At 49.6% G+C, this 26,405-nt stretch overlaps 1 protein-coding gene across 5 annotated transcripts in view; it reads left to right on the forward strand.

The window, feature by feature from the left end:
• nbeal1 (neurobeachin-like 1) overlaps window positions 1–26,405 on the forward strand; it is a 355,441-nt gene that overhangs the window by 144,738 nt on the left and 184,298 nt on the right. For all 5 annotated transcript variants that reach the window (XM_038787846.1, XM_038787851.1, XM_038787847.1 and 2 more), the window contains exon 7: window positions 15,530–15,615. In XM_038787846.1, the coding sequence (XP_038643774.1) occupies window positions 15,530–15,615 (86 nt within the window). The remainder of the gene's footprint in view (window positions 1–15,529; window positions 15,616–26,405) is intronic.

Raw genomic sequence — 26,405 nt, forward strand, 5'->3', positions numbered from 1 at the left:
TTATTTAAGGAAGGATGCAAATACATTGGAAGCAGTTCAGAGAAGATTTCAGTTAGCTCTGTTGGGTTGTGATGCGGAGCAATGCCAACAGTATGGGTTAAATTCCCGTACCGCTGATGTTGCCTTTTCAACCTTGCCCTCGCCTGAGGTGTGGTGACCCTTGGGTTGAATAACCACCGGTCAGCTCTCTCTCTCTCTCTCTCTCTCCTGAGATCCTGAGAGGTGTTGACAGGGTAGATGTGGAGATGATGTTTCCTCTTGAGAGAATCTAGAACTAGGGGTCACTGTTTAAAAATATGGGGTCACCCATTTAGACAGATTTTGTTTTCTGTGAGGGTCACGAGTCTCTGGAACTCCCCTCCTCAAAAGACGATGGACGTAGAGACTTTGAATATTTTAAAGGCAGAGCAAGGTAGATTCTTGATAAACAAGATGTTGAGGTAGGTGGGAATGTGGAGTTGAGGTGACAATCAGATCAGTTTCGATCTTATTGAACGGTGGAGCAGGTTTGAGGGGCCGAGTGACCTACTCTTGATCCTAATTCATATGCTTGAATGCTTCTGCCTCTTGAGGCAGAAAGTTGTAGCTTCAAGTTCCACTCCAGAGATTTGAGCACAGATGCTGACACTTCTATCGCAGTGCTTAGAGAGGGCTGCATTGTTGGAGATGCCACTTATCGAGTAAGACATTAAATTCAGGCCCTATCTGCTGTGTTAAGTGGATGTAAAAGAGCCCATTGCAACATTTTGAAAAAGAGCTGTGGAATTCTATCCAGTGTGCATGCAAATATTTATCCTTCAATTGACATCACCGTGGAAAAAAATGTGGTCACTATAATGGTACTGTTTGTGGGATCTCGCTGTGCACAATTCGGCTGTTACATTCCCTACTTGACAAGAGTGACTGTACTTCAAAGATGTTTGATTGGCTATTAAGAACTTTGGAATGTCCTGAGATTATGAAAGGCGCTACATAAATGCATTCCTTTTGACAATTCCTTGAGCCAGCTGTTGTGTCTTATACAGTACTATGATAGTTAAAGATGGGACGGTATGTTGGCCATGGTGAAGCGATGGAGACACCACAACTGATGGCATTGCCTCTCGCATATAGAGAGATTACCGGCCAACCCAGGCTGCCATTTGTAATGACGGCTGAAAAAATGCATCTGGGTGGATGGTGGATGAAGAAGGCACAGCATCGGACTCCGCTGTGATGTCCCTTTAATTAAATAGCCCATTGACAGTGCCTGAATTTACCTCTAAGGAGTAACCACTTGGACCAGGTGCTACAGATGTTCAGCCTGTGCCTTAACATGAGTGATTGTAGGCAGAAGGAGAGAGCAGGAAATAAAATTGAGAAGTGAAAGCAAAAGGTGTTCATGCAATTATGTAGCGGGTAAACTGCATTCGAAGATGAAGCCATGTTTACCTTGAAGTGCTGTGTAAGATTAAAAGGCAATTCAGGAATAAATTGAAATGTGTCGAGGCAGATGAATTATGAATATGCGGGAAATTGAAAAGTGATAAAGGAATGATAACCTAATGAGGTGATGCAATTTTGAAAAATAGTGTGGCTAAAATAGTGATCACAGACTAGTAGACAAATGAAAGAGAATGTGGAAGCAAATATGGAAAATGCTGAACATCAAGATTTCCATCTAATACGTATATTTGATATAAATAGGTTATAACGCAAATAAGGGCAGTTTCCTTATCTGAAATCTGGTCTATTGAGTTTTTTGTTTTTGTCAAACAAAAATATTTGCTTATCTGCTGGTCACCCCAGTAATCCCCTTTGGTACCATATAAATTTGGAATTGGTTAATCAGAGATTGAAATGCTGTCTGTTTTTTAAGCCTTTGAGACTTTGGCACATACCCCTGGTATTTGACATATCAGATAGCTGACTAAGTGCGTGGCCCAACACAAATGGGCCTTTTGTATTCAAGGCTTGAGAACAAGTTGAGATAATTACTATGACGATATGTGCCCCAGTGTGTGTTGAGCTGTTTGTCGATGCTGCTCTTGTCTGAAGGCAGCAAGGGCTGCAGCTATGTAAATAATCACAGTGATAATTCCCAAATGTTCGATGTGTGCTCGATGGCTACCCCGGTGCACTTTCAATTACTTGGCTTCTTAGAAATCATTGATATGTCTGCGTAAGTGTAGACTAACTGGTGGCAGGCTATTCAAGCCCAATGCATGGCAACCTCAAGGTTAAACTTATGGAATTGGCATATATGTCTTTGTAGTGGCTAGAGCAATGAAAGTGGCTGATTGCTGATTTGAATTACTCACAATCTCAGAACATCCCAAAATGCTTTACAGCTAATTAAACATCTTGGAAATGCAGTCATTTTGATACTTTCCTGTGTATGATGAAGAAATGGCTTGAAGCTTAGCTTGGCCTATGTAACAGTACTCCATCTGGGATTGCAAGGTAGTAAGTGTGGCTACGTTTACATATTTAGATAGATTGATCAGTGGGAATATTAGACCTGTATTATGGTTAAGGAAAATAATTAAAATTGAGTAGGTGTATGTGGGTGTCTGCTGTGTAGGTTAACATTTTATGTTGGTTAACATTCTACGCAGGAGCAACGAATGGGAAGGGAATAGACTTGATATGCACAGTCCCACTTGATCAGATATGTGGGCGAATTGACTTTTTAATGAGTTTTTTGCATGTTCTCAGGCACGTGTCTATTGCCCGTATATTATGTTTTCCTCCATTTCTCAATTGAGTGCCATTTGCAGCATTTGATTTACGAGAGCAAACAACACGTTCATATACAAAAACAATGCCCAAGTAATTTTACTATTTATATTTCTTGCTGGACTCCATAAACTTGTTTTGCAGCATACTCACTTCACTGGGTATGGGAGACTGTAATTGAGCCTCCGCTTCGGAAGGCACATCACAAAACGTATCACTGAACATAGAACATAGAATTTGCAGTGCAGAAGGAGGCCACTTGGCCCATCGAGTCCGCACCGGCCACTGGAAAGAGCACCCCACCCAAGCCCCACAACCCAGTAACCCCACCCAACCCTTTTGGACACTAAGGGCAATTCAGCATGGCCAATCCACCTAACCTGCACATCTTTGGACTGTGGGAGAAAACCGGAGCACCCGGAGGAAACCCACAGATACATGGGGAGAACGTGCAGACTCCGCACAGACAGTGACCCAAACTGGGAATCAAATCTGGGACCCTGGCGCTGTGAAGCAACCATGCTAACCACTATGCTACAGTGCCGCGACTGGTGTAGAACCTCTGCTTAAAAAAAAAGACAGCAGCATGAATCCTATTTTAATCCAACTCTCCTTCCAGCCTGAAGTTCCAGCAAGCTGAAGCCATCATCTGGGGTTGCAAGGGCTCACATAGCCAGGGCAGTAGCATTGACACAGTTAATAATACCTTTGAGCTTAAAGCAGCAGAACAGCTGATACGGATGCAGTATACACTGTCTACTTCAGAAGTGCAGGAGAGATTAGCTGAGATATATTGGAGATGCAAAAAGGATGAAAGGTGTGTTATGTTCAACATTATCCTCCTCTTGGCAAAGGTATACAGTCTGGGTTGCAATGTAGGGCATGTTTGGTAGGATTCCTGGTATAAGTAGTCATCCTGGATAACTGGGAGACCCAATTGACAACCTCCGCTTGATAACCTTCACAGCCTGGGTTCATGACACGTGAAATGGTTTGAAATTGGAGAAATTCCATTAAGGCCTTCCAAATATGTGTTTTTCTTTTTACAGTGATGGAGCAGGTGGCGGCAGTAATTGGCTCAGAACAGCACAGAGAATCTTTGCTATTTCAAGGTTTCATTGGAATGTTAGCCAGCAACGTAGCAGTTGTATCTCCTCCACGTGGACTATTGCTCACAACCGCCCCCTTGAGGGCATCTAGGGCTTGGCTATAAATATGAGTGATGCCCAGGGGCGAAATTCTCCGAGCCCCCAGCAGGGTTGGAGAATCGCCTGGGGCCGCCGAAAATCCCGCCCCCGCCGTAGCAGAGATTCTCCGCCACCCGGGAATTGGCGGGGGCGGGTATCACGCCACTCCGATCGGCGAGGCCCTTGCGGCGATTCTCCGGCCTGGATGGGCTGAAGTCCCACCGCTGGGAGGCCTCTCCTGCCGCCGAGGTTTGAACCACCTCCGGTGGCGGTGGGATCCGCGCCGCGACCGGGGTCCTGTGGGGGGGGGGGGGGGGGGGGGTGGCGCGGCGATCGGACCCCGAGGGGTGCCCCCACGGTGGCCAGGCCTGCGATCGGGGCCCCCCGCTCAGACTCCGGGCCAGTGCCCTGGGTGCATTCTTTCTCCTCCGCCGCCGCCACGGCCTCCACCATGGCGGAAGTGGAAGAGAAACCCACATCGCGCATGCGCCGGTGGTGACATCAATGGCAGCTGGCCGCTGACTTCACAGCCGACGCATGCGCCGACCGGCGAAAGCCTTTCGGCCAGCCCTGCTGCCGGGCGGCGGGCCTGAAAGGCCCCATGCGCCGTTTTTTTGCGCCGGTCTTCTGGTGCCAACCGCTCCGGCGCGGGGCTAGCCCCCAAAGGTGCGGAAAATTCCCCACCTTTGGGGAGGCCCGACCCTGGAGTGGTTGGCGCCACTCCCCTATGCCGGGACCCCCCGTCACGCCGGGTAGGGGAGAATCCCGCCTCAGATGAGTGTGATGTGTGGGCTTCGGGGTGCAGGATTTCCCCCTAGAATTACAGTTATTATAATAGACTTTGCGAGGTATCTGATCACATATCAGTGGAAATAATATGGATTGGCTTGGGATTTGGCCGTGTATTGCAGATGCGCAAATTGGTATCTGGAAGTTTTGAGATATCACAAAGATAGGCCTCAGTAATGGGCTAATTCGGAGAAAGCCAAGATCCTACTCGTACAGGAACATCTTACCCATCTTCCCCACTGCTGGTTTCCCCTCTCGTGTTTGGAAGAATATTTATTTCCCTCCTCACACTAATTAGTAGTCGCCTTTGTGTGGTACCAGTAAACTGAGTTGTTTCTTGAATTACATATGGGTTTTTAAAAACATGTTGCATACTCCTCTAAAACAAGTGCATAACATACATACGAATTAGGAGCAGGACTAGGCTCTTTGAGCCTGCTCCACCATCGTGTAAGATCTCTACACTTACAATAACCTTCACCCCCTTGTTAATCAAGAATCCATCTAGCTCATCCTTAGAAATATTCAAAGGTTCTGCTTTCACTGCCTTTTGAGGAAGAGAGTTCCAAAGACTCTCAATCCTAAGAAACAAATTCCTCTCATCTCTGTCTTAAAGGAGTGACCCCTTATTTTTAAACCATGACCCCTAGTTCTAGATTCTCCCACAAGAAAAAACACCCTCTCCACATCCACCCTGTCAATACCGAACAGGATCTTAACGGTTTCGGTCAAGTCACCTCTTACTCATCTAAACTCTCCAACCTTTCCTCATAAAGGGTGCTGTACTAGGAGAACAGGATAGATGGGACATGCGGCAGGTGTCAAGAACCTTGGGAGTTTTTAGATTGACCTACTCACCGTGGCCATCCATCTGGTCAGGAGCCACGCTGTGCCCATTTGACAGCATGGGAGGTGAACCTGAATCTGAATGTGATGTCCCATGCGAAAACTTAGGTTATGACTGTTTACTGCAGTAGAATTAGAAATAACATTGTTCTGTTCGATTCAAATTTTAATCCATAAATTTGCATAAATGGAAAACTTCTTGCTTGGAGCTTTGCTTTTGTTAGAATAGTCTGTTTTAAAGCAACCTCTAGGAAAGGAAATGATTGAGGCAGCCTGGTTGTAAAATAACAAGCCCTTCTTCACCCCCTGGACACGCACATGTTGGTGATAAGCACTTTTATTTATTTAGAATGACTGATCCTACCCTATGAAAAGGAGCTGTGTCCCTCGAGATGATGTAAACTGGAATGACTAATTGTTTAGCTGACATTAATAATCAAGTCCGTGTGACTCATGAGTATAAAAAGCAACATTCCAAAATCGTTACAACTGATTTGAGAACAGCTGTTACTCCAAAAACCTTTGAGCTTGCATCACAAGTGAGGAATGCGGTTGTTGCCATACGTTGTAACTGAAATGATGACTAACATACTGTAAGCTCCACTTTGAAATAAACTCCCTGGTCTTGGTAACAATTGAGTTTATCATACAGTACTAAGCTCTTTACCTTCAGCCTCAGTCCTGAGACCTGAGCACATAATCAGAACAGAGTCGATAATCCAGGACAAAATTAACAGTCACTTGGACAAGTGTGGATTAATTGAGGAAAGCCAGGATGGATTTGTGATTAACTAAATTGATTGAGTCTTTTTGGTGAGGTAACTGAAAGGTTTTATCAGGGTAATGGGATTAATGTTGTGAACATGGAAATCCTCAAGATGTTTGATAAAGTACCACATAATAAACTTGCCAGCAAAGTTGAAGCGGATGGAATAAAGGGACAGAGGCAGCATGGATATGAAGGCGGCTGAATGAGACAAAACAGCGAGTAATGGTGAGCGATTGACTTTTTGGACTTGATGATCCTACATTAGGGTTCCCCGGGATTGAAAGCAGGGCCACTGTTTCTCTTGATGTGTATTAATTATCTAGGCTTTGGTGTACAGGGCACAATTTCAAAATTTGCAGATAACTCAAAGCACAAGTTTTGTGAACTGTGAGGAGGATATCGATAGGCTTCAAGTGGAAATAGACAAGCTGGTAGAACAGGCAGCCAATTGGCAGATTAAGTTTAATGCTGAGAATTGTGAAGTGATGTATTTTGGTAGGAAGAGCGAAGGGAGACCACGTTAATTGAAAGGTGTAACTAAAGGGATGTGGGGCCTCGGGGTATATTTGTACAAATTGTTGGAAGGGGCAGACAGGTTGAGAATGTGTTTGGGCTTAATAAAGAGAGGCATAAAGTACAAAAACAATGTATTTATGACGAACCTTTATCAAACACTGGTTCAACCTCAACTGGAGTGTTGTGTTGAATCCTGGGCTCCGTAATTCAGGATGGACATTGGAAAGAGTGCAGAAAAGATTCATGGGAATTATTCCAGGACACTTCCAAAAAAAAAAGTGCTAGAAAAACTTACCAGGTCTGGCAGCATCTGTGGAGAGCGAAACAGTTGATACTTCAAGTCGAATTTGACTCTAAATGTTAAGTTTTGAAAAGTTCCGAAGAAGAGTCTTATTGGATTTGAGGCATTAGGATTTTGTTTAGGATTTTGTTTATTGTCACGTGTACCAAGGTACAGTGAAAAGTATTTTCTGCGAGCAGATCATTAAGTACATGAAAAGAAAAGGGAATAAAAGAAAATACAAAGGGCAACGCAGGGTACACAATGTAACTAGATAACACTGGCATCGGATGAAGCATGCAGGGGTGTAGTGTTAATGAGGTCAGTCCATAAGAGGGTCGTTTAGGAGTCTGGTAACAGCGGGGAAGAAGCTGTTTTTTAGTCTGTTCGTGCATGTTCTCAGACTTTTGTATCTCCTGCCCAATGGAAGTAGTTGGAAGAGTGTGTAAGCCGGGTGGGAGGGGTCTTTGATTATGCTGCCCGCTTTCCCCAGGCAGCGGGAGGTATAGATGGAGTCAATGGATGGGAGGCAGGTTCGTCTGATGGACTGGGCGGTGTTCACGACTCTCTGAAGTTTCTTGCGGTCCTGGGCCGAGCAGTTGCTATACCAGGCTGTGATGCAGCCAGATAGGATGCTTTCTGTGGTGCATCTGTAAAGGTTGGTAAGGGTTAATGTGGACATGCCAGATTTCCTTAGTTTCCTGAGGAAGTATAGGCGCTGTTGTGCTTTCTTGGTGATAGCGTCGACGTGGGTGGACCAGGACAGATTTTTGGAGATGTGTCCCCCTAGGAATTTGAAACTGCTAACCATCTCCACCTCGGTCCCACTGATGCTGACAGGAGCTGCTTTTTTTTAAAAAAACGGTCGCAGCTTTTTATTTTCCAAGTTCGGGAGGGGTTTTATTCATTTGACTCATTTATTTTATTCATTTAATTTTTATTTTTTTCATTTATTTTATTCATTTTTTTTTTTTACAAGTTCTGGGGGAGGGGAGAGGGGGGGGGGGGGTTTATTTGATAAAGTTTTACCGGAAAAAAATGCAAAACTTTGGACAGATAGAGACTCCATACTTTCCAACACTGGAAGGCTTCACCTTCATCCAACAGGTTCCATTGGAGGAGCGGGTACAAGGGTCAAAGGGACCCAAAACCATTTCCTCCATTTTTGTCAGCAGCAAACAAGGTAAGAGAAAATGGTGGGTTGCACAAATCGGCCGGTGTGGGTCGCGAAGGTCGGCCGGGTTGGGTCCCGAAGGTTGGCCAGTTGGTAAAAATGGGTCCCCGGAAAAAAAGTTTGAAGAACACTGGTGTACATTGTACGCAAAGACTATAATATCAATTTGCTATAAGCAAAATTATATTGCGAGATACTTAATCGGAACAAAACTGATGTACAAGATTGAGATGTGTTGACATTTATCTACGATTCCCCAAACTCCTCGCCTGCCTCCTTAATGCATTGGTACCACAAAATACCCTCTTGTATTATACAGTCAAACATCCTTATCTTGCTTCCTGCAGTGGCTGGCACTGCTGCTTCACAGCGCCAGGGACCCAGTTTCAATTCTGGCCTCTGGTGACTGTCTGTCTGGAGTTTGCACATTCTCCCATGTCTGCATGGGTTTTCTCCGGGTGCTCTAGTTTCCTCCCACAGTCCAAAGATGAGCAGATTAGGTGGATTGGCCCTTAGTGTCCAAAAGGTTAGGTGGGGTTACTGGGTTACGGGGAGAGGGTGGGGGCGTGGGCCTAGGTATGGTGCTCTTTTGGAGGGTTGCTGCTCTTGATGGGCTGAATGGCCACTTTCTGCACTGTAGGGATTCTGTGATCCCTTCCAAGTTGTGAAAAGGGTAATGTGTATTCTTTCTGAAAGTTTAACATGAATTCAAAAAGCATGATGGCCACCTCTAGTGGCAGAAGAACCGTTCTTTACCATGTTGCCTTTTTGAAACACTGATGGTCTTTTGGGAATTTTTCAGGCAGAGTACATTCCCTAGAGAGTTTATGTCCAAAAATATAAATATTGAGTGGTTATTGACGCTTCATAGAGAGATTCATTCCGCTGTGAATTTTTGAAAGTTATTTTTGAGCTTATTAGGGTTGTCTCAGTTTTGTTTTGTGTTTTAGGCTGTTACTCTGCCTCCTTGTAATTTCAGTATGTTCTGCCTACAAACTTCATATTCTGGAGATATACATCCATCGTATTAGTTTCCAATAGAATTGTATGGATTTATTCTGAGCATACTTTAAGTTGGGGTTTTTCATAAGCTGGGTCACATCCCGCGGGTGAGTCCCTGGCGGGTGTCGGGAGGGTCGTGGGGCGATCGGTGGTGGCGCTCCCGATCGCAGGAGAGGCGCCCAACAGCCGCTACCAGCTTTTAGGTTGAGAATGCAGGCAGCAGCCGCAGCATTTTGCCTTGCTTCATATGACTGGCACCCAGATTATCCAATGGGTGATTAACTTTCCTAACATCACACCCGACGCCTCATTGTTCCGCTGGCCAATTGGAGGATAAAAGCAGATTACTGCGGATGCTGGAATCTGAAACAAAAACAGAAAATACTGGGCAACCTTAACAGGTCTGACAGAGAGAAAAGGGAGTTAATGTTTCGAGTTTGGATGACTCTTTGTCAAAGCTTTGTCAAAGACCAATAGGAGGAGGTGGGGCGGTATTTTTGGCAGTGGACTGTTGGAGATTGGGGCCTGTGAAGGACACAGAGAGTGGTCGACTGAGGTTTGTGTGAGAGGTGAGAATAGCGGGCCATAATGCTGGCAGTCAGCAACAGTTCACTGGCTTCCACAAGTATTTTAATGCCTACACCATCACAGGGAGGAGGAATTATGTGATAGCTACATAAACAAGGATTGCAGTAATTTGTTTACGCTTCAAACTGAGATGGGGGGTGTGGACAGCTTCTCCCTCATCATCGACTCATTATACATCTTCACGAGAAAGGGACCCAGCTCCAACACGAACTTCGTATAGAACTCGACTGGGAACCCATCCAGACATGGGGTCTTCCCCACCTGCATCGATCCCACGCAATCCATGACCTCCCTCAGCCCAGTCAGGGCCCCCAGTCCCTGCATCTTCACCTCCTCAACCCTTGAAAACTCCAATCTGTCTGAAAACCGCCTCATCCCTTCTTCCCCCACTGGAGACTCCAATTCCTGCAATCTTCAGTATAAAGCCTCAAAAACCCCGTTCATCCCCCTCTGGCTTTGATACCACCATGCCCTATCGCCTCTCACCCTTCCAATTTCTCTCACTACTGACTGCCTCAACTGGTGTGCAAGCATCTTGCCTGCTTTCTCCCATATTCGGTGACCATCTCTCCGGCTTTACCCAATTGCCCCTATGCCTTTCCTGTGGACACCAACCCAAACTCCATCTGGAGCCTCTGCCTCTCCTTTAGTAATGCTCCTCGGGCGCCACCGAATATCTCCGATCCACCCTCAGAATGTCCTTTACCAACCTCAACCTCTCAGCCCGCTCCACCCTCTCCCTGGTGAGCCTGAATCAATATATATTCCCCCCTTGCCACTGCCTTCAGCTCCTCCCAGTGGAGGCAGAAACCTTCCCCGTCTTATTCTGCTCCAGATAATTCCTGATGGCCACCTTCACTCTTTCACAAACCACCTTATCCGCCAAGAATCCCACACCCAATCTCCACTGTGCCAGCTGAGCCTCCCCCTTCGCCATCTGCATGTCCACCTAATGTAGCATGCGGTCAGATAGCACAATTGCTGAATACTCCGATCCAACCACCCCCACCAACAGCGTCTTATCTAAGACAAAGAGATCAATCCGGAGTACACCGAGTGCACATGCGAGAAATACGAAAACTGCTCTGCCCATAGTCTCTCAAAACGCCATGGGTTCTCCTCCTCATCCTCCACTCCACAATCATTCCATAAACCCATGCAGCTCCTTTCAGTCGTGGTTGAAACCTTCAGGGACCTAGTGGGCCCCCTTTAACCAGCTTCTCTCGGTCCACGCCTCGCTCACCAGTAGGCTCTCCCCATGATGTCCTCCACAGATTGACTCTCCACTTCACTCCTGTTAACTAGCCAACCAGCTAGCGTGATGACCCCCCCAACTTGAAACCACCGCCTACCCCCCTTCCTAGCTGCCCTTCACCCATAATTCCCCAAAAACAGTAAAACGCACTTACCCACTCCTCACCCAGACACATTAAATACACTAGGCTGCTGGTTATGTAAACTCAGATTCCCGCACCTTAACATTTCCAAAGTTCAATGACTTCACACACCTCCCAGTCCATGGTCTCATAAATTGACTCGCTGGGGCAGCACGGTGGCGCACTGGGTTAGCACTGCGGCCTCACGGCGCCGAGGTCCCAGGTTCGATCCCGGCTCTGAGTCACTGCCATGTGGAGTTTGCACATTCTCCCCTTGTTTGCGTGGGTTTCGCCCCCACAATCCAAAAGATGTGCAGGGTAGGTGGATTAGCCACGCTAAATTGCCCCTTAATTGGAAAAAAAAATGAATTGGGTACTCTAAATTTTAAAATAAAGAAATTAAAAAATCGACTCGCTGGGCAGCACGGTGGCGCAGTGTTTAGCACTGCTTCCTCACGGTGCTGAGGTCCCAGGTCCGATCTGGGCTCATTGTCACTGTCCGTGTGGAGTTTGCACATTCTCCCCATGTCACCACAACCCAAAGATGTGCAGGATAGGTGGACTGGCCACGCTAGATTGCCCGTTAATTAGAAAAAATGAATTGGGCACTCTAAAATTTAAAAAATAAATAAATAAATTGACTCGCCTCCTCCGGCATGTCAAAATAAAACTCTCAATTCTGGTGTGTGACCCACAGGCGAGGAGGATATACCCCAAGCATCACTCCTAACATTGTAGAGGGCCGCCTTGATTTGATTGAAGCCGACCTACCGCTTTGCCAACTCCACACCCAAGTCCTGGTGGATCCAAGTACGTTTCCTTCGTCCACCTCAGTATCTTCTTGTCGAAAAAACCATGCAGCTGCACTACCATCGCCCTCGGCGGGTCCCCCACCTTCAGCCTCCTCCTCCTCCTCAACGGCCTATGTGTTCGATCCACCTCTGGCGGGTGGGGGGTGGGTGTGGAGATGGTCAAAGACTCCCCCACCAGCTTCTTGAATGTATTTACCACATACTCTGTGGCCTGTGTACCCTCAACCCCCACGATCTGGATATTCTGCCTCCTGGAATGATTTTCTAGGTCCTCCTCCTTCTCCCGCCACCTCTTCTGACTCTCCGCCATAAGCACCATCTCTGCTTCCAACGAGGCCAACCGGTCATCATGCCCACCCACCGCCTTTCCACCTTCTGAAGCACCAGACCCTGCCCTTCCAGCCTCTGCTCCACTCTCTCGACAGCCACCCGTAGCGGCTCCACCACCATTGCCAGATCCTCTGAGGCCTGCCTCTGCTGCTGGAAAGTCCACCTTCAGAAAGTCCACCAGTTACTCAGTAGAACAATGCCACCCCAGAACTCTCCATCATCTTTCACACCTTGAATAACCTCTTGGCCAGGCTGCTGCCTCTTACTCATTACACACCTCATCTGGTAAGCCATAAACTGGCCCCACCGATTGAGCATGACTATTTCTCAGTGCTCATACACCTCACACCAGCAAACACCCCTTAAATTGGGTGAAAAGGGACCAAGTAATTCCACCTCGAGCGGGAGCCACCAAATGTGCGATCACTCACTCCATGGCCCCACTGGAAGTCCTTCTTCCAACTATTTAACATTATTTCAGCCCCATTTGATCTTGTGGTGATAAAGTTTTGTAGGTTAAATTACATTTTATCACACTTCATTCGTGAACCTTGTGCTTCAGTGGTAGGTATAACTCCTCTTGTTTAATTGTTGGATTGATCAGTTCCAGACCTCGCCTCTTGTTTCTTATTTACTTCTGAGTTAAGCTTGCAGTCAGAAACAAGATCAGAAATTTCATCTTGACCTGTTTCTGCTCTTGAAAGGAAGTTAATTGAACATAGAACATAGAACAATACAGCACAGAACAGGCCCTTCGGCCCTCGATGTTGTGCCGAGCAATTATCACCCTACTCAAACCCACGTATCCACCCTATACCCGTAACCCAACAACCCCCCCCCCCCCACCTTACTTTTTAGGACACTACGGGTAATTTAGCATGGCCAATCCACCTAACCCGCACATCTTTGGACTGTGGGAGGAAACCGGAGTACCCGGAGGAAACCCACGCACACACGGGGAGGACGTGCAGACTCCGCACAGACAGTGACCCAGCCGGGAATCGAACCTGGGGCCCTGGAGCTGTGAAGCATTTATGCTAACCACCATGCTACCGTGCTGCCCCTAATTGTTGCTACTTAGAATTTTAACTTTCTATTCTAATAAAAAAGGAAAAATTTGAAGGCAGTTATTTGATCTGCTTTAACAACAAAATTTTACGCAACCTTCATCAATCATCAGAGATTAGCCTACTGAGTTGTGGTATAACTTAATGTTTCCTTGACAGTGATAAATCAGGGCAAGTGAGAACCCATTGTGAGGAATGCTTCTCTCAACATTATCAGAAAGGTAGCTACTTAGATTAATATACATACTTAAACAGAGCGTGATTCCAAGATACACTTCTGTTATTGTTTTGCTCCAAACTTACCTTTTATGGATTAGACGTTAAACCGATGCTCTGACTATCCTCCTAAATGATCATAAAAGTTCCCATGACAATATTTGAACAAGAGCAGGGAAGTTCCTCCCCCATCAATATTTATTCCTTTTTTGAGTATCCAATTTTTTTTTTTCAATTAAGGGGCAATTTAGCGTGGCCAATCCCCCTACCCTGCAAATAATTTTGTGATGTGGGGGTGAGACCTGCGCAGACACGAAGAGAATGTGCAAACTCCACATGGACAGTGACACGGGGGCCTCGGCGCCATGTTTGTGTGGGTCTCACCCCCACAACCCAAAGATGTGGGTAGGTGGATTGGCCATGCTAAACTGTCCCTTAATTAGAAAAAAAAGAATTGGGTACTCTAAATTTATAAAGAGCTGTCTGACCTATCTCATGTGACTGTATCTCTTGAAATATATTTGAAAGCATATGTTCCTTACATACTACATATGAATACATTCTTGGATGACTGTGAAACATGGTTATGCTACTAACCACATTTATGCTGGCCACTTTGTCTCTAATTCGTTTGTACTCAGTTTTTGTGTTATCAACATTGGTAAAAGGACTTCCTGGTGACCCATGGGCAAATGCACTGAAGCATAAAATCCAATTGTATTTTGGGTTTGATCTGTGGCAATATGATTCAGCCATTGTCAACTGAGGCATTAGATGGGGACCTTATGATTGGGTTCGGTCTTTGACCTAGGAAGTGGAATATTGGTCAGGGTCCTTGCTCCAAAATGTTACCCAGTGACTTTGCTGTAAGTGCTGGCGGTGAGGCTGGGTGACCAGATTTTCTTCCTCACTCATTCCTCCTATTCCCCCTAGTCAGAAAGCGCACCAACAATCCTGCGAGGAATGGCTATGAGTGAAATATCACAATGCTGGGGATAGCCATGAAACTGTTTCTCAGTAGGAAAGGTTGAACCTGTATCCATTGGAGTTTAGGAGGATTAGAGGTGATCTTACTGAAGCACGTAAGATCCTGAGGGGACTTGACAGGGTGGATGCTGAAAGGATGTGTCCCCTTGTGGGAGAGACTAGAAATAGCGGGTGCAGTTTAAAAATACGTGGTCTCTTATTTAAGAGGAAATCAGGAGGATTATTTTCTTTCAGAGGGTTGTCTGTCTGTGAAATTGTCTTACCCAGAAAGCAGTGCAAGCTGGGCTATTGAATATTTTGAACATGGCAGTCAAAGGTTATATGGGGTAGACAGGAAAGTGGATTCAATGTCACAAAGAGATCAGCCATGATCTTATCAAATGGTGGAGCAGGCCCAAGCTACTCCTCCTAATTCTTATGTTTGTATGTTCTCTGTCGGAAATGGGCCAAAGGAAGAACATCGGAATTAGAAACAGATAAAGGGTAAACGCAAATTCCGAATAAACAAAACAAGCTCCATTTACTTCCTGGAGAAAAACGTTAAGTGAAGGTGATGGTGCTTGAAGTGTAAAATGGATCTGAAGAGATTAAGTTGTTGAGGGTTTTTCTCACACGCAAGACTACCTCAAGCTAAATCATTATGGCTTATGTTATCTGAAGACGTAAACAACCTCAACGATGACATTGCCACCCAAGCAAGTGAAATGTTTTTGAAGTTACCTAAGGTGATTACCAGTCAGAATCCAATGATTTTTACCCCATTCTTACCCCATGTTTGTAATGGGTTTTCGGCAAGCCCCACTCTCTCTCACTTGGGTTTTCTGCAATGTAAACTGCCTTTTAAGTAACCAATGTGTTTTTTCTTCCCTTAGAGTGTTTTCAAGAGAGCGAGCATCTGAAGGAGAGTCTGAAGTGCTGCCTTATTCATCTCTTTGGGGCTATTGTTGCAGGAGGACAGGTGAGACAAGGGTGAAAGCAAGGCATGTTGCAAAAAGAAGTAAACTTCACAGTTAAACGCAAATAGTTCCATTCAGATAAATATGAAAGAAACAGATACGGGAACAAAAGCGATATACTGTGTGTCATGTTCTGCAGACTGGCTGAAGTGAATGTTGAACTACTCGAGTTTAAATAATTTACTATGGAACAAGTGTGTGATAAAGATAACTAGGGTAAATAAATTAACAAACTACTAACTAACTATTTTTTTAAAAAAATTGATTTTTATTCAAATTTTTCAACAACAAATTTTCTCCCAACAATAAAATAAGCACGGTATAGAAATAAACAGAAAGAAGAACCCCCCCCCCCCCCCCACAATACAGAGCAGTAAATAAATAGCAGTACAAAAAAAAGAAAGTAGCAAACAAACAGTCACAAAAAAAACCTCCTTAACAGATCCCTAACCCCCCCCCCCCAGGTTGGTGCTGAGATTGACCACCCTCTTACCCTCTGCCAGAAAATCGAGAAAGGGCTGCCACCGCCGGAAGAACCCTTGTACCGACCCCCTCAGGGCAAACTTGACCTTCTCCAGCCTGATGAACCCGGCCATGTCGTTAATACAGGCCTCTGGGCTCGGGGGCTTCGCGTCCTTCCACTGTAAAAGAATCCTACGCCGGGCTACTAGAGACGCAAAGGCCAGGATACCGGCCTCTCTCGCCTCCTGCACTCCTGGCTCCGATGCTACCCCAAAGATCGCGAGCCCCCAGCCCGGTTCCACCCTGGAACCGACCACCTTGGACAAGGTCCCCGCCACCCCCTTCCAAAACCCCTCCAACGCCGGACATGCCCAGAACATGTGGGTGTGATTCGCCGGGCCTCCCGAACACCTGTCCTCTTCCCCCAAAGATACGGCTCATCCTGGTCCCAGTCATGTGCACCCTATACAGCATCTTCAGCTGAATTAAGCTGAGCCGTGCGCAAGAAGAGGACGAGTTCACCCTCCCCAGGGCGTCCGCCCACGTCCCCTCGTCGATCTCCTCCCCAGCTCCTCCTCCCACTTCGCTTTCAGCTCTTTCACCGAGGCCTCTTCCTCCTCCTGCATCACCTGATAAATTGCCGAGATCCTGCCCTCTCTGACCCACGTCCCCGAGAGTACCCTATCCTGCACCCCCCTAGGCGGCAGTAGCGGGAACTCCGCCACCTGCCGCTTAACAAACACCCTAATCTGCATATATCTGAAAATATTCCCAAGGGGGAGACCCCACTTCCCCTCCAAATCCTCTAAAGTCGTAAACTTCCCATCGAGGAAAAGGTCTCCCATCCGCCTGATGCCTGCCCTATGCCAACTCAAAAAACCACCATCTATTCTCCTTGGTGCAAACCGGTGATTGCCCCGTATCGGGGCCCACACTGAGGCCTTCACTTCCCCCCTATGCCGCCTCCACTGCCCCCAAATTCTGAGGGAAGCCACCACTACTGGACTCGTAGAATACCTTGCCGAGGGGAGTGGGAGCGGGGCCATCACCAATGCCTCCAAACTCATACCCACACAGGACACCACCTCCAACCTCTTCCATGCGGCACCCTCCCCCTCCATCACCCACCTACGAATCATTGCCACATTCGCAGCCCAGTAATACCCACACAAGGTGGGCAATGCCAACCCGACTACCTCCCTGCCTCGCTCTAGGAATACCCTCCTCACTCTCGGGGTCTTCCGCGCCCACACGAACCCCAGAATACTCTTATTAACCCTCCTAAAAAAAGCCTTCGGGATCAATATGGGGAGGCAGTGGAAGAGAAACAAAAACCTCGGGAGCACTGTCGTCTTAACTGACTGGACCCTACCAGCCAAAGAGAGTGGCAGCGCATCCCACCTCCTAAACTCCTCCTCCATCTGTCCCACCAGCCTCGAAAAGTTTAGCCTATGCAGGGCCCCCCAGCTCCGAGCTATCTGGACCCCAAGATATCTAAAGCTCCTCTCCGCCCTCTTCAACGGGAGCTCTCCTATCTCCCTCTCCTGGTCCCCCAGGTGCAGCACAAACAGCTCACTCATCCCCACATTGAGCTTATAGCCCAAAAAATCCCCAAACTCCCCAAGTATCCTCAGCACCTCTGGCATCCCCCCCGCCGGATCCGCGATGTACAACAGTAAATCATCATCCGCGTACAGCGACAACCGGTGCTCCTCCCCCTCCAGTTCTTCGAATCCCTCAGCGCCATGGCCAAGGGCTCAATCGCTAACGCGAAGAGCAGGGGAGACAAGGGGCACCCCTGCCTCATCCCCCGGGACAGCCGAAAGTCCTCCGACCTCCTCCCATTCGTCACCACACTCACTACCGGGGAGCTATACAGCAGCCTCACCCAGCTAATGAATCCCTCACCAAACCCAAACCTCCTCAGCACCTCCCGCAGGTAGTTCCACTCCACCCTGTCACAAGTTTTCTCCGCCCCCCCCCCCCCCCCCCCCCCCCCCCCCCCCCCCACACCTCATTCAGGGTCCTCACAAGCAGCGGGCCCAGCAGATCTGAGAACTTCTTATAAAACTCCACCGGGAACCCGTCAGGTCCTGGTGCTTTCCCTGTCTGCATGCTCCCCAGCGCCTCTATCAGCTCCTCCAACTCGATTGGGGCCCCCAGACCCTCCATCCGCTCATCCTCCACTCTTGGGAACTCCAGCTTATCCAGAAAGCGGTCCATCCCACCCACCTCCCTAGAGGGCACCGACCGGTACAGCTACTCGTAAATGGATCTGAACACCCTATTAATGTCCCTACCACTCCGCACCAGGTTCCCTCCTGCATCTGGGGCTCCCCCTATCTCTCTCGCTGCCTCCCGCTTCCGGAGCTGGTGGGCCAGCATCCGACTTGCCTTCTCCCTGTACTCATATACCGCCCCCTGCGCCCTCCTCCACTGCGCCTCCGCCTTCCGGGTGGTCAGTATATTGAACTCCGCTTGGAGACTGCGACGCTTCCTCAAAAGCCCCTCTTCCGGGACATCCGCATACCTCCTGTCCACCCTTACCATTTCTTCCACCAACCTCTCCCTCTCAACCCTCTCCCCCCCTCTCCCTGTGCGCCCGAATAGATATCAGCTCCCCTCTAACTACCGCCTTCAACGCTTCCCAGACCATCCCAACCTGCACCTCCCCATTGTCATTAGCTTCCAAATACCACTCTGTACCCCTACGGACCCGCCCACATACTTCCTCCTCTGACAGAAGCCCCACATCCAACCTCCACAGCCGGCGCTGATCCTTCCCCTCCTCCAGCTCCATGTCCACCGAATGCGGAGCATGGTCAGATATGACTATCGCCGAATACTCCGCCCCCACCACTCTCGGGATTAGTGCCCTGCTGAGGACAAAAAAGTCAATCCGGGAATAAGCCTTGTGGACATGGGAGAAAAAGGAAAACTCCCTACCTCCCAGTCTCAAAAACCCCCAAGGGTCTACCCCTCCCATCTGATCCATGAACCCCCTCAGCACTGAGGTCGCCGCTGGCCTCTTGCCCGTCCTTGACCTCGAATGATCCAGAGCTGGATCCAACACGGTATTAAAATCCCCTCCCAAGATCAAGCCCCCCCCCGTCTCCAGGTCCGGGATCCGGCTCAACATTCGCCGCATAAAGCCCGCATCGTCCCAGTTGGGGGCGTACACATTAACCAGAACCACCCGCTCCCCTTGAAGCCTACCACTTACTATTACGTATCTACCTCCACTGTCCGCCACCACACTCGACGCCACAAACGACAAGCTTTTGCCAACTAAAATCGCCACCCCTCGATTCTTCGCATCAAGCCCCGAGTGAAACACCTGCCCAACCCAGCCTCTTCTCAGCCTCTCCTGATCCTCCACCTTAAGGTGAGTCTCCTGGAGCATAGCCACGTCCGCTCCCAGCCCCTTCAAATGCGCCAAGACCCGGGACCGCTTCACCGGTCCATTCAGCCCCCTCAAGTTCCATGTGACCAGCCAAATCTGGGGGGTCTTCCCCTCCCTCTGCGCCGGTCAGCCATAGCTCTCCCTCGGCTCACCACGTGCCCGTAGAACCCCCTGGCCCGTTCCCCACGGTGGCAGACCCCCCTCCCAACCTACCCCGTCACCAGCAGTTCCCCTTTGGCCCCTGCAGCAGCAACCCGCTACCCCCCCCCCCCACCCCCCCCCCCCCCTTGCTCCCACCATCCCAATGATCCCCCCCCGATGCAACACAACCACCATTCCCCCGTCCCAGTGCCGGCCCCGCCCACTGCTCCTCCAGCGCGGGAAGAAAACCCGCGCTTCCATCCCAAACCCCGACCCCTCCCGACCCAACATGCGGGAAAACAACGGGCACATGACCCAGCGGGACCGCAAACAGCTCCCCCGCCCTCCACCAGTGAAAAAACGAAAAAGCACCCAAATAAATAAATAACAGCCCCAAAAAGCAGAAAAGCAAAAAGGCATCATCAAACACAACCAATAAAAGCGAAAGGATACCAAGGGGGACAAAGCCGAGACTTTGTACATCATTCCCCAGCCCCCCAGTCCTCAGTTCGAGTCCAGCTTCTCTGCCTGGTCAAAGGCCCAGGCCTCCTCCGGAGAATCGAAGTACAGCTGGCGATCCTTGTAAGTGACCCAGAGGCTGTAGCAGGCCAAACTTCACCCCTTCCTGTGAAGCACTCCCTTCGCCCGATTGAAACCTGCCCTTCTCTTCACTACCTCCGCGCTCCAGTCCTGATAGATCCTGATCTCTGCATTCTCCCACTTGCTGCTCCTTTCCTTCTTCGCCCATCTCAGCACACACTCACGGTCAACGAAGCGGTGAAAACGGACCAGCACTGCCCTAGGCGGCTCGTTCGGCCTGGGCTTCCTCAACAGCACTCGATGGGCACCCTCCAGCTCCAAGGGTCCCTGGAATGACCCCGCGCCCATTAACGAGTTCAGCATCACAGTCACGTAGGCCCCCAAATCCGAACCTTCCAGCCCCTCCGGGAGGCCCAGAATCCGCAGGTTCTTCCGACGGGAGCGGTTCTCCATCTCCTCCATTCTCGTTAGCCACTTCTTGTGGAGCGCCTCGTGCGACTCCACCTTCACTGCCAGGCCTAGGCGTTTTTCCTCGCTCTCCGAGGCCTTTTGCCGTAGCTCTTGGATCTCTGCACCCTGAGCCGTCTGAGTCGCCATGAGCTTGTCCAGCGAGGCCTTAAACGGTTCCAGGATCTCAGCCTTCAGCTCTCTGAAGCAGCGCTAAAGCAGCTCCTGTTGCTCCTGCGCCCACTGCTGCCACGCTGCTGGTTCTCTGCCCGCCGCCATCTTGTATTTCCTGCCTCGCACCTTTCTCTGCTCCAAAGCCGATTTTTTGACCGCTCCGCTCCTGGTCCAGTCCATCCACCAGCAGATAAGCACAGTGGATGTGTTCCCACACGGGGAAAAGTCCAACCAGCACCGCTACGGGCCCTTAAAAGAGCCCAAAAGACCAAAAATAGCGGGAGCTACCGAACGTGCGGCTTAGCTCCGCATCACCGCAACCGAAAGCCCCCCTAACACTAACTATTGTAGAGCTACTGCAAAATACGTCTAACCTCCAACACAACCTACTCCCAACTCTCCAGTCACAGGGTCACGTGTGGGTTTACACTGCCACCCAGTGGTCGGAAATTGTACATAACATTATGTACAGAACTGCTTTATGCATATCTGTGGATAAATAAAGACAGAAAATACCAGAAATACTCAGCAGGCCAGGCAGTACCTGTGGCGAGAGAAACAGAGTTTGCATTTCAGATTGATGCCTTTCATCAGAACTTTAAGCTGCAACTCCCTTGATGACAAAAGATATGGAGGTTGAAATGAGACCGAAAAAGACCAATGTGGGGTGCCTAATGCAGTAGAGAACCAAGCTAAATATATAACTTTCAGATATAATAAAATTAATTGTCATTTGGAAATTTATGGGTTGATAAATTAAAGTCAGCAGGGATTTGTTCAAGGCAAAATATGATTGGCCGTATTAGCTGAGTTCTTTGAAGAAGAGGGTTGATGAGAATAATGAGGTTGATGTTGTTTATGTAGACTCTCAAACGTGTTTTGACAAAGAACCATAAATTAGACATGAGCCAAATTGAAGCCCATGACATTAGAATATCAGTGTCATTGTAGATACAAAATTGTCTAAGAGACAGAAAGCGGAGAGTAGTGCCGAACGGTTGTTTTTCAATTGGAGAGAAGTATTCAGTGGTGTTCCAGTTGTCTATATTGGTAGAACAGCTCTTTTTGATATACTAATGACCTAGATTTAGGTATATATGGAATTTTAAAGTTTGCAGGTGGTTTGAAACCTGAATGTAGTAAACAGTAAGCAGGATATTAATGAATTTCAGGAAGGCATTGGTGAAATGGAAAGGCACGTGACCCAATATTTAATACAGAGCATTGTGAAGTGATTCTTTTTGATCAAGGGAATGAGGAGAGGAAATATAAACTGAATGATATAATGTTAAAGAGGTTGTAAGTACAGAGAGACCTGGAGATCTATTTGCACAAATCTTTGAAGTTTGCAGGACAAATTACAAAGGCTGTTAAAAAGTATGCATTATCGGGGATAGAGGGGCAAAGGAGGGGTATACAGGGGAGGGGGGAAAAGGGAGAGAGCGGTGGGGGGGGGGGGGGGGGCACTCAGGGTGCGAGAGACCAGGGAGGGGAAATGCAGGGACAAAGGGACAAAAGAGGCCAGAAAAGGAACAGGGCCACAAAGTGCCACAACCAAGGGCTCGAAACAGGGAACCGCTGCAAGCACCCACCCAGTACGGTCTGTGGGCGAAGGGGGCCCCCGGAGTGCAGGGGACTACCCGCGTGGCGGACACACAGTGGACGGCCATGGCGGGTGCCCCTGGGACAAGGGGAAACCCCGGAGCGCAGAGACCCGACCGCATGGGGAGAGCAGTGATAGTGGCCATCCTGGACGGCCCCCTAACAAAGGGAAACCCCAGAGGGCAGGGGCGCGTCCACCGGACAAATATGGTTAATCCCACAGGAGCGAGGGGGCAGAAGCCCCCCACCAGGATAATCACCTGGAACGTAAGGGGACTTAACGGCCCAGTGAAGAGATCTAGAGTCCTCACCCACCTCAGAAACATGAGGGCCGACATAGTCTTCCTCCAAGAGACGCACCTGAGGGAGCAGGACCAACTGCGGGTAAGAAAGGGCTGGGTGGGACAAACCTACCATTCCTGTTATGGGACAAGGGCCAGGGGGGGTGGCGATCCTGATCGGCAAGAGGACAAGGTTTAGGGCGACAAAGACGGTTACAGACCCAGGGGGGCGGTATGTCATGGTCAGCGGGGCCCTGGATGGGGCGCCGGTAGTTCTAGTCAACGTGTACGCGGCCAACTGGGACGACACGAGCTTCAGCCAAAAGACCATGGCAGAAATCCCGGACATAGCGACGCACCGACTAATCATGGGGGGGGGGACTTCAACTGTGTACAGGATCCAAAGACGGACAGATCAAACCCCAAAACGGGGAAAACCTCAAACATGGCAAGGGAACTCGGTCACTTTATGGAGCAGATGGGAGCAGTGGACCCCTGGAGATTCGCCCACCCAGGAGAGAAAGAATTCTCCTTCTTCTCCCCAGTACACAACGTGTACACCAGAATTGACTTCTTTGTGGTGGGGAAAACGGTGCTTCCAGGGATAGACAAGGTGGAATACTCCGCAATTGTGATATCAGACCACGCCCCACACTACATGGACGTGCGGCTGGAGACGGGAAGGGCCCAGCGCCCCACATGGAGGTTGGACGGTGCCTTACTAGCTGACAAGGCCTTCAGCGAAAGGATAGCGCGGGCCATAGCGGAGTACACGGAGAACAACCATAAAGGGGAGGTCTCATCCTCCACGTTCTGGGAAGCGCTTAAGGCCGTACTAAGAGGGGAAATCATTGCCTTCAAAGCGCAAAGAGATAGGGAGGAAAGGGTGGCCAGGCAGAAGCTGGTCGACTCCATACTGGAGGTAGACCGTAAATACTCCGAGGCCCCGACCGTAGAGCTCCTGTCGGAGAGAAAAGAATTACAAAGGAACTTTGACCTGCTCTCCACCAGGAAAGCAGTACACCAACTCCGCCAGGCACACGGGGCCCTGTACGAACCCGGAGACAAAGCCAGCCGCCTGTTGGCACACCAGCTAAGAAAGCAGGCAGCCACCAGAGAAATTGGGCAAATCAGGGGTACCAGAGGCACGTTGGAAACGGAACCACAGAGGATTAACAAAACCTTCAAGGCCTTCTACCAAGAGCTGTACACCTCAGAGCCCCCAACGGGGAAGGCTGGGATGAACCGGTTTCTTGATGGACTGGACATACCAGTCGTGGGAGAGGGCAGAAAACGGGACCTGGAAGCACCACTAGCACTGGGAGAGATCATGGACAGCATTAGCTCCATGCAGACGGGGAAGGCGCCGGGACCGGACGGATTCCCGGAGGTCTTCTACAAAAAATTCGCGACAGCGCTGGCCCCGCACCTGCGGGAGATGTTCACAGACTCGCTAGCTCGGGGCACACTGCCACCCACGCTAGCACAGGCCTCAATATCGCTGATACCTAAGAAAGACAAAGACCCAACGGAATGTGGGTCATACAGACCCATATCTCTGCTGAACGCAGACGCCAAAATTCTGGCCAAAATCCTAGCCAAAAGGCTAGAAGACTGTGTACCTGAGGTGGTCACAGAGGACCAGACGAGCTTCGTCAAAGGTAGACAGCTTACCGCGAACATCAGGCACCTGCTGAACGTGATAATGACCCCCTCCGGGGAGAGAACACAAGAGGTGATCGTCTCCCTGGACGCAGAAAAGGCCTTCGACAGAGTCGAATGGAAATACCTCAGAGGTACTGGAGCGGTTCGGGCTTGGAACAGGGTTCACCGCTTGGGTAAAGCTCCTATACAACGCTCCCTTGGCGAGTGTATGGACCAACAATACCAACTCCCAATACTTCCAGCTGCACAGGGGCACCAGACAAGGATGCCCACTGTCCCTGCTGCTGTTCGCACTAGCAATCGAACCGCTAGCAATCGCGCTCAGGGCAGCAAAAAATTGGAGGGGGATCCGAAGGGGAGGTAGAGAGCACAGAGTCTCACTCTATGCGGATGATCTGCTCCTTTATATCTCGGACCCACAAAGCAGCATGGACGGAATTATCGCGCTCCTGAAAGAGTTTGGAGCCTTCTCGGGCTACAAACTCAACATGAGCAAAAGTGAGATCTTCCCAGTACACCCGCGGGGGGGGGGGGGGGGGGGGGGGGGGGGGGAGGGGGGAGCACTAAAGGACCTGCAAAGATGGAACACACTCCCGCTCTCCCTTGCGGGGAGAGTCCAGACGATCAAAATGAACGTACTGCCCAGGTTCCTCTTCCTGTTTAGATCCATTCCGATCTACATCCCCAAGGCCTTTTTCAAAGCGCTGGACAAACTTATCATTGAGTTCGTATGGGGGGGGTAAAAATGCTAGGATCCCAAAGAAGGTCCTACAAAAAACAAAATCCAGGGGGGGGGGGCTAGCCCTCCCGAATCTACAATTCTACCACTGGGCGGCAACAGCCGAGCGAGTAAGGGGATGGATCCAGGAGCCAGAAGCCGAGTGGGTGCGTGCGGAGGAGGCCTCCTCCATGGGGACCTCCCTCCGGGCCCTCGCCACGGCAGCACTCCCATCCCCACCCAAAAAACACTCCAGCAGCCCAGTGGTGACGGCCACCCTCCAATCCTGGAACCAACTGCGGCAGCAATTTGGCCTGACCAAAATGTCGGACAAGGCTCCCATCTGCAACAACCATAGGTTCACACCAGCACTGACTGACGCCACCTTCAAAAGGTAGAGGCAGGACGGGGGGACACTGACAGTCAGGGACCTATACACGGACGACAGGATCGCAACACTGGACGAACTGACAGAGAAATTTCAGCTAGCTGGGGGGAACGAGCTACGGTACCTGCAGCTCAAAAACTTCCTACGAAAGGAGACAAGGACGTACCCACAACCGCCACGACAGACACTACTGGAAGACCTACTGGACGCAAGTATCCTAGAGAAAGGGAACTGTAGCGACATGTATGACCGACTGGTAGAAAGGGACGACACCATACTGGACACAACAAGAAGGAAATGGGAGGACGACCTGGGGACGGAGATAGGGTGGGGACTCTGGAGCGAAGCACTGCATAGGGTCAACTCCACCTCCACGTGCGCAAGGCTCAGCCTGACGCAACTAAAAGTGGTACATAGAGCCCACTTAACGAGAAACCGTATGAGTAGGTTCTTCCCGGAGGTGGAGGACAGATGTGAACGGTGCCAAAGAGGCCCGGCCAACCACGCCCACATGTTCTGGTCTTGCCCCAGACTTGTGGAGTACTGGACAGCCTTCTTCGAGGCTATGTCCAAAGTGGTGGGGGTGAGGGTGGAGCCATGCCCGATAGTGGCGGTCGTCGGGGTTTCAGACCAGCCAGATCTATTCCTGGGGATGAGGGCGGACGCCCTTGCCTTTGCCTCACTGATCGCCCACCGTAGAATCCTGTTTGGCTGGCGGTCAGCAGCACCGCCCAGAGCTGCAGACTGGCTGTCCGACCTCTCGGAATCTCTCCAAATGGAGAAAATCAAATTCGCCATCCGAGGGTCAGACGACGGCTTCCATAGAACGTGGGAGCCATTCATGCAATTGTTCCGGGACCTGTTTGTGGCCAACGTACAAGAGGAAGAATAGTCGGGTGGCCAAGAATCAAGGGGAAAATGGACGGGAATCGGGGGTAGCCGGGGGGGGGGGGGGGGGGGGGGGGGGGGGG

The sequence above is a fragment of the Scyliorhinus canicula genome, chromosome 2 (genome assembly GCF_902713615.1).
Source record: "Scyliorhinus canicula chromosome 2, sScyCan1.1, whole genome shotgun sequence".
NCBI lineage: Eukaryota > Metazoa > Chordata > Chondrichthyes > Carcharhiniformes > Scyliorhinidae > Scyliorhinus > Scyliorhinus canicula.